We start from the raw sequence: 8,846 nt of genomic DNA, 5'->3' as shown, positions 1-8,846 counted from the left end.
GCTCTGACCCCAGTGGGTTTTCTCAGTGCGCTGCGCTGCCTGAGGTTCTGGGCAAGTTTCTGACCAAGGAACATAAGACTGCTTCATGGAAAAGAGGAAAATGCTTTGAAACAGTATAAATTACATTTTTAATTATGGGAACACTACCTACATCTTTCAAAATTACAAGCAAACTGCCCCACCTTTATTATGCCATAAGCGAATTTAACAGTGTTGCACGTCAATCCTAGAAATCCGTCTCTGCAGCAGATAGCGGAAGCCTGGGTTTTCTCTGGTTTGTGACCGCTCCCTCGCTCGACTCCCCGCGTGAATGAGGAACGGAGGGGCCTGCGGTGGGTGTGGTGAGGTGCAGACCGTGGGTGATCATGCCGGGCTCCTGGTGTGTGCAGGCCCTCCCTGGTCCCCTCCCCGGGGCCGTCTGCCCCCAGTAGAGGCCCGGTTCCTCCTGCTCTCCCTTCCCACAGGGAAGCTAACGTGTGTGGCGTGTCTAAGTGTCAAGCCCTCGGCTTCAGAATTTGAGCCGAGCGCGGGAAAGCTAAGTCATGCTTAGTGTAGGTGGATCTCCTCCACTGAAGGTACACAAAATAGTTTCCAAAAAGTAGGAAAATAAACATATTAGGGCTTTAATCCTCTTAAATAAAATTTAAAGATTCAACATTAACATTTAAAATGTACCAAGCGTGCAATTCTTGGATTTTGAGCAAGTCCATCTTACTGGGGATACATTCAGGTCATCAGTAACTAGCTAAGAGAGATCTGAACATTTCTACAAACAGATGAACAACGGGGCAAAAGTGACTGATGTTGTCGAATTCAGTAACTGGCAAAATAAGGTGGTGAGATCTGTTCAGATGTGTGTGCTCACTTCCCATCTCCAGAAGGAAGCCGGAAGTTGGGCATTTTCGCAGCTAGACGGTGACGATTGTAAATGAACTCATGTATATTCTCCAGCGAGGGCATGGGGAAATTTTTCTGAGCAGGAGGGAACGCGCTTGGCTCTCGCCTTCCCTTCACTGGATGAAGGTACGGGCTGAGCACCCAGGGCCCCGCATGCCACAGTGTGCCGGAGGGCCCGGCAAGGCTGGCTGGCCAGCCAGCCCAACCGTGGGGTTCCTGAAGACATCGGACTCATTTATGCTACTTGGACGTCGCCAGGCTTTGAGCAGCTAGAGCGTGATTCCTGACACTCTAGGGTCCAGTCGTGTCCCGCTGGCCTGTTCTCTTAAGCGTGTGGAGCGATTAAAGGTGTGTAAAAATCAATGAACAGACTCCCCAATTCAAGTTCATTCACGCATCTGCGCAACCGGCTTAATTTTCTGTTTAGCCACTGGTTACTAAAGCTTTCCAACAAGGACTGGGGAAGGGTCAAAAATATTCAGAGAGAAGATGAACCAGCCTTTCAAGAGTTACAGCAAGTGATTACAAAGAACCCACAGAAGCCCTCGCGAGGCCGCTAAGCCTCCTTCACCACCCCCACCAGGGCGGGTCTCAGGGTGCGCCCATGCAGCTTGTACCCCACTTTGCTGACCAGCGCCACCGTGCCGGGCTCCTTCCCCTCCACCGGTGTATGGAACAGGGCCTCATGCTCGTAGGGGTCGAACCTGGCCCCCACGGGGTTCAGCCGCAGCAAGCCGTGCTTCGTGAACACCTTCTGGATCTGCACCTCAGTCATTACGAGACCCTCGTAGAGGTTCTTCAGATGAGGATTGTCGTCTTTAACCTCCTCCTTTGGGACACTCTGCGTCGCCTTCTCCAAGATGTCCGCAACCTCCAGCAAGTCCTTACAGAAGCCCTGGATGCCTAAACGAAGTGAAGGACACCATCATCCGCAGTCCCACCGCCGGCAGGGCACCCGAGAGCTGTAACCCCGCCGACCTCTCACACAAACTCCTGTATGGTAACCTTTCAAACCATTCACTTGTCCTCAAATTTCAATGGTGTGTTAAAAAACAAACTAAACACACGAAAAACACCCAAAACCCAAAAACACTTCTGGGTGTAGATGAGAGCTAATTAGGCATGAAGACATGCAGGAGCATCTCCCCATCAGTCCTGCCCCCCGCTAAGGAACCACGTGCTCGCCGCAGAACCAAACACCCCACCCCCGCGGCCGTTCTGCGGGGAAGGGGCGGCTGCCCTGCCAGCACCGTGGGGTCAGAGTTCATAAGACACACCCAAGCCTTAACCCTAATCGAACAAAAGAAATCAGGTAGGAGAAAAGTCCCTCCAAATTCAAGGCAGTGTATTACAGCAGATTGTAGTTTCAAGAAAACGCTTCAGATGCTGACTGGAAGAAGTCAGGGGTGACCACGGCGCCCCGGTGGGCACCTGCTTCCACCCAGGCCCTGACCGGATGCAAGGGCACCAGCCCCGCTTGACTCTGCGGCAGACAGCGCCTGTGGGTGACTTCTTGTCGCAATACTTCCCCCTCCTGCTGGAAAATGAAATAAAAAACTTTCTACCTATCTGATAAGAACACGGGCGTCTATCATGGATTAAGATTGTGCCAATTCTTGGGGGACGGTCTGTCCTCACGGAGCATACGGTCTGAGACAAGCGTCAGATAAGCACACGAGTGACAAACACAATCACAAGTCCCACCTCCACGAAGGAGCGTTTCTCGGTGCTGAGGAAAGCTTATACTAAGGGACTTCATTTAGACTGGAGAGTCTGGAGAGGTCTGTGAACCAAGGCCTGAGAGTTATCCAAACATGTGAGGACTGAAGGGCGCCCAGCACACAGGGAAGAGGCAGACCCAGAGAAGCTGAAGGTTTCAGACGGGGCAGCCAAATGGGTGGATGGCGTGGTCACTGTCCTGGCACAGGGCAGAGATACTGCAATTCTAGCTGCAGACGCCCCAACAAGGCAAAGAGCTCAGTAAAGGGAGTCACAAGCGTTTTCTGGTGTCTCAGTGCATATAAAAACTACGTTTACGTTGTAGTCTACGAAGTGTGTGATAGTACTATGTATAAAAAAACACATACAAACCTTAAAAAATACATTTTGCTAAAAAACGCTGTCGCTTGAGCTTTCAGTGAGGTGTGATCATAGACCGTAACAAATACAACCATAACGAAGCGTGGGAACTATTGTGAGAATCACCGAAATGTGAGAGAGACACGAAGTGAGCAGATGCTGGTGGAAAAATGCTTGCTCGACGCAGGGTTGCTACGAACCTTCGATCTAAAAACTGCATCATCTGCGAAACACCGTAAAGTGAGGAATGGCTGTATTTTAAAATCGCTCTGCCTGGGGCACGGCGGCGCGAGCGCCGGGGCCCGGGATCAGGGCAGAGTGGACGGCCGGGAGGCCAGCCGCTCAGCGCTCGAGGGCCAGGGGGAACATGGGGATGGGAAAAGAGAACTTCAGATTCCTGCCCTGAATAAGCACCGGGAAGGATCATAGTGTCATTTACTAAAATGAGGAAAAACAGCACAGATAAAGGGAAAATGGAACTTGAAATATCCCTGAGGCATCAGGTGCAGACGCTGGGGAAACAACTGGACAGACTATTAGTTTTTAAAAAAGCTAATAACCTAACAACTGAGTATGCTGTTGTGAGGCCTGTCTCATTTCTCAGTTGTGCTGATTCCTGGGTGTGACAGTCACAGCCTTTCTACAGACCTATTCCTGTGGCTCAGCCACAGAGGGGCTGGGAGCAGTGTGGCAGGGGATGCAGCAGGACAGGGACTGGAACTCAGAGGACACGTCCAAGCCACAAGAACCTGTGCGTGGGCAGGTCGCCTGGGCAACCTGGCGAGAGGAGGGGAAGCCTAACCCCAATCCCTGAAGGACCCAGACATGCGGAGGCCAGGAATAAGCAGATTTCAAGCACAATCTGCTGCCTGTGGCGGCACAAGAGTGGGTCTCGGTTTCTACTTGGCCATGTACCTGCCATCTGTCCTCGGGCGAAGTAGCTATGGTCTCACCATGAGCCTTAAGAGGCTCTTCCAGAACGCGGAGGAATGGCGCCCGTGGGTCTGTACAGAAGGTTCTGCGAGTACTCAAACTGTACCTGACGTTTAGTGGACACCAGCATGGGCGTGGCGTTGGGGGGCACTGGCCTCAGCATGGCCACCGCAACTTCCCAGCTTTGTGATGAGTGCCAGTCATTTAAGCCTCAATGACCTCAAATGTAAAATGAGAAGGACAGCGACAAAGATATCCAAGTGCTGACAGTGCAGACAGCATCTTAGATTTTTACGTGTGTGAATGCTGAGCTAGCTACGGAAATGCCCATCTGGGAGGCTGGCCTGCGGGAACCATCTGCAGGCTCCGCGGCCTCAGGTTAACCGAGGTCCACGTGGGGAAGAGCAACACACACACTCCTCACCGAAGGAGTCACACCTGCAGCTCTAAATGCAGGTCGCAGCTGCGACTTCTCCTTGCGGACTCCTCTCCGCTGAAGGGAACGCACCCAGCGGCCTCCCCACCTCCTCACCCTGGCTGACCCTGCCGTTCCATACTCACGCTGCCACCCCACCCACCTTCCCCGCCCTTTATTTCTCCAGGATCGGTATCACATAGTGTCTAATGTTACCATATAATTTTGCCTCCTCCACCAATTTTTGGCTCCTCTGCCTCAAGTTCTCGGTGTCTGCCAAAGCTCGCTTATATTTTTCCTAAAAAAAAGGGGGGGGGGTAAAGAGAAAACGTACATGAGTAAAGCACAGAACAAATTCGTAAGAAAGCAAATGTGATATGAGCAAATTCCAAGTCCAAGTTAACACGGGTCACGTCTGACGTTTTAGAGCGCGGGCAGCGCGGCTTACTGAGCGGAAGGAAGTCGCACCCGTGCCCCTATTTTCAAGGAATAGCAGGTCAAGGGGTCACGTATCCGCGCAGCCCCCAGTGAGCAGCTGGACAAGGATGAGGAAAAACTCTCATGGTTCTGACGGTCTCACCGCCCCTCAAGGACGGACCGCTCACCCCCACAGCATTTCCCACTTCAGGGAACCCTACAACGCTGGCTGGGGCGGACGCACCCAGAGCCCACAGCTCCAGGAGAGGTTCAGGAGAACCAGCAGCCCACTGAGGAGAGGAAACCCCATCCGTGAACCTCTGGTCTTCCGACCGCTGCCCAGTGGCCCAGTCCCAACACCTGACTGGGAACAATCACCGGTTGCTGGCGCCCTCTCCATTTCCCACCAGTTTTCCTGTTATGCCACTCATCTCCTGCGCACTTCCAGCTCCGGGGCCTCTGTCCTCCAGTTACAGGTGATTCTAGTGTAGTGGCCGAGTACATGGCTCCTGAGGCTCAAACCTGGGCTGTGCCTCAGTTTCCTCGTCTGGAACCAGGGCTCTAATCGTTGACTCACAGGGTGTTTGAGGATTAACATGAATAAGGTGATCAGAACAGAGGTGGCATAGATTGTTTGATATATTCATTTTCAAATCCTTAAAGGATCTGATTTGTGCCACCTAGGCCTTTTCACGTGGAATAATAATCCGTCCTTCTATAACTAGTTCACTAAACTCCCTCGTCATGAAGAGTACCACATAACCACACCTCCGGGCCCGGCCCTCGTCTTCCCGTAAGATCCAGGTTAAGTACCGCAGTGAGCGCTCTTCACTTGTAAAGACCACCTCAAGTCTTAATTCAATATAATCTACGCAGCGTGGGAAGAGGATTCTCATGACAGAACCAGAGCCACAGAGGATGTGCGTTCTAGTCCCTTCTTCAGCAGGAACTTGCTGTGGGACCTGACTGCAGTTCTGGGACAAATGACCTAACTCATCTGGCCAGAAGTCCTCTGAGGAACCTCACCCGAGTTCAACAGATCACACTTCCCCGCAAGAGCCTGCGTGACCTTACCACAGTCTCCTTGAGCTGCTCTTCTAGCCTGGCCTTCTCGTCCCTGAGTGTCTTCTCTGGAGACGGGCTGTCCGCCTTCTGTTCGCTCTGACCCACGTCCTCCTCCGCGGTCTGGCCGCTGTTCTTCTGTGTGAGGGCCGTGCACTGCAGCCGAGCGGGGGGTCTAAAAGAAGGCCATGACGCTGTGAATTCAGACTGGGCTTTTTGCTTCAAAGTCAGATGTATCATTTTAGAAATGTGAGATAATTTAAAGTTATTTGCTACTAACCTGTGAGGGAGAAAGAATTTATCTTAGATCTAATAAAGGCAAATAGTGTATGATGTACAGAAGCTGCTAACTTACATAAAATCTGTAATGTGTCTAAACTCGTATGTCCATGTACCAAGGCCCGGGAACTAACCTCTTCTTTCCATTCCAAACACCTCCTTCTGAGATACGGTCATCTAGACCCATCACGTATTGATGGAGTAGCTACTGTTAGAGGTGAGGTCCAGTGCTGATGTTGATGACAAGGATGGACTGGGCAGAATTCCTGCCCTTAGGGTACTTACTGTCAAAAAAGGCATCTACAGACAAAGTACCATAATTTTGGGTTTAAAAGTGATAAAAGAGGAATCATGCTTCAGGAGGCTCAGAGTAGAATGTTTCTAGCTTTGGAGAAATGGAAGACCCTGAACGGCTTTGTACAGAGGGGCTCTGAAGGACAGACAAGAGTTACACATAAGGACTCAGCACTGGAGACAGAAAAGCAGGGGGATGTATAGAGGGAAACAAAGAGCTCTAAACCTAATACTGGAAGTGACTCAAGACCTTATCCAATCTGATCCCCATATGAAGAAGGTTAAGTGATAAGCCCAAGGTCACAAAGTTATTAATGAATGACAGAATGGTCTTAAACTCAGACTTCTGCACCAGGATCAGATTTCTCCTCCAAGCTTAAAACTCAGATTTCTTCTAAGAGCTCTTCTTAATTGCACCATATTTCAATCTGAAATTGAACTACAGTCAATTTTCTTCCCAGATTAAAGGACACTGCCTCAAAGAACAGGAGAGCTATCAGTACACAGAATATGTGTACAAGGATGTTTATGGCAGCACCGTACAGTGACAAGCTGGGGACACTGGGGACACCGCTGAGTACATGGTCACTTCCACAATCTGGAATATTCTGCGGCTGTGAAAAAGAATGTCAAACTCTCACCTCTGGGATGCACTACAGGTATACTGTGTGGTAAGAAATGCGATTTAGAGAAACAGACAAAACATGAAGCCTTTTTGTAAGGACAAACCAGAAATCCTGTGTAGGTGTATCTGTGTCCTAGGCCTGGAGAAGAATGGTAGGATCCATTAGCCTGTGGAGTGCAGTAACCTTTCTATCATATTTTATCTCTGTGATTTAAAAAAGCTAATAACCTAACAAATGAGTATGCTGTTGTGAGGCCTGTCTTATTTCTCAGTTGTGCTGATTCCTGGGTGTGACAGTCACAGCCTTTCTACAGACCTATTCCAGCAGCTCAGCCACAGAGGGGCTGGGAGCAGTGTGGTAGGGGATGCAGCAGGACGGAGTCAGGGAGAGCGAGACTGAGTCAGAGAGCTTAGCTACTCTTAGCGTGACGACTCCCCCATTTGAGCCTCTTTCCACAATCAACTAGTTCTCAAGGACAGAAATTAATGCTACCCTGGTGATCGCTTTCCTGGCAATTCAGATACAAACCCACAAACTACCTGAGCAAAAAAAGAAGCCTTTTCCCTCGGGGAATCCGGGTGGCCACTGCTCTTTGTTTCCATATTTTGTTTTATATAATTTACGAGGCTAGCAATCACACCGTAATCCCCTCCCACTGTAGGTAATCCTCGCCCCGCCAGCCGGGTCTCCCGGTCCACGTGAGCAAGCTCCTCCAAGGAGAAGTCCAGCTCTGGCTCCGCCCAGCTTCTACCCGCCGTTCGGCCCAGAGCAGCTCCTCCAGTAAGTACCTTGGTTCTGAGCCGTTCCTCCAACAAAGGAGATGCTACGGACTTGCCAAACTACCTCACGAGCTAGGACTCTGAAACAGCAGAGGCCGCAGGTTAACAAGAACAAACGGGGAGGGCCCCGACTCTTGCGAGCCTCCCCGTGGACGCACTGCACTGGTCTACCTAAATTCCTCCCTCCACGGCGGGATGGGCTTCGCCGCGCTTCTGACCTGGGACTCCGGAAGGAACCGGGGCCGAGGTGAACGAGCCCGAGCGCCCCCGCGGACCCGGCCTGGCGCTGTCCGGGCACGCGCGCCTGCTACCGCGCGCGACCTGGCCTTGGGCGGGCCGCCGGATCCCGGGCGCGAGCGCGCGTGGGGCCGGTGCGTGGGGCCGGTACGCGGGGTCGGTCAGGCCCGGCCGAGGGGCAGGCCCCGGGCGGGAGGTCCGCGCGCCGCGTCGGCGAACCGCGGAACCCACGACGCTCCTCTCCGAAGGCCGGAGCCGCGCAGGGCTCCCGGCACGGCCTCGGCCAGAGTAGGAGACGCACTGAGGACAGCGTCCTTCTTCAGCCACGGGCAGCCGGGCGCCCCTTACCTGAGAGACAGCGCCAAAGCTGAGAGGCTGTGCCGCGCCAGCCTCACGCACCGAGCCGCCATGACTGTCGCCACCGCCGCCGGCACTGCGCACGCACCGGGCATGCGCGGAGGACGCTGGCCCGCCCCCTTGGGGGCGTGGCCACTCGCTCAGACTCTGCGCTTCCTTCCCCGCCCAACCACTTCCTTTCAGCCAGTCCGTAACCGCTTCTCCTCTGATGGACAGACAGTAGTAACCAATAATTGTGGGCCGCTTCAGAGCACTCTCTCTCCACCCACCCCCGCGCCTCCCCTCCTGGTGGGCGGGGTCGGAGGCTTCCGGAGCCTCAGAAGGTGAGGAGGTGAAAGGGGAAGGGAACCGTGGGAGGAGACGCTCGCGGGCGGGGCGCGGTCCAGGGTAGAACCAATGGGGAAGAAGCGTGGGGGGGCGGGGTCACCGGAAGTGAGGCGCTCGGCTAGCGAGACTCGCGGCCGACCGACC

The 8,846-nt window shown here is 53.0% G+C and overlaps 1 protein-coding gene across 1 annotated transcript; it reads right to left on the bottom strand.

Annotated features, from left to right (window-relative positions):
• Positions 1–109: 109 nt before the first annotated feature.
• GRPEL1 (GrpE like 1, mitochondrial) lies at positions 110–8,512 on the bottom strand. The gene is made up of 4 exons (XM_027599811.2): positions 8,367–8,512; positions 5,816–5,978; positions 4,541–4,622; positions 110–1,800 (listed from the first exon to the last, which is right to left on the bottom strand). Exons 1-4 carry the CDS (start codon positions 8,468–8,470, stop codon positions 1,454–1,456), a joined length of 696 nt encoding a protein of 231 aa, XP_027455612.1. The 5' UTR covers positions 8,471–8,512; the 3' UTR covers positions 110–1,453.
• Positions 8,513–8,846: the final 334 nt, after the last annotated feature.

This window comes from Zalophus californianus, chromosome 2 (genome assembly GCF_009762305.2).
Source record: "Zalophus californianus isolate mZalCal1 chromosome 2, mZalCal1.pri.v2, whole genome shotgun sequence".
NCBI classification, from domain to species: domain Eukaryota; kingdom Metazoa; phylum Chordata; class Mammalia; order Carnivora; family Otariidae; genus Zalophus; species Zalophus californianus.
The sequence above is the reverse complement of the archived record's forward strand: the minus strand, read 5'-3'. Positions and strand labels throughout refer to the sequence as shown.

Bases quoted from the DNA above. Each gene is read 5' to 3' on its own strand.
- GRPEL1 (XM_027599811.2), bottom strand. From the start codon at position 8,470: ATGCCCGGTGCGTGCGCAGTGCCGGCGGCGGTGGCGACAGTCATGGCG. The intron at 4,623-5,815 runs GTAAGGTCACGC...CCTTTTTTTTAG, and splicing joins AGCAGCTCAAGGAGACTGTG to GAAAAATATAAGCGAGCTTT. The intron at 1,801-4,540 runs GTAACATTAGAC...CACTTCGTTTAG, and splicing joins GGAGGAGGCAAAATTATATG to GCATCCAGGGCTTCTGTAAG.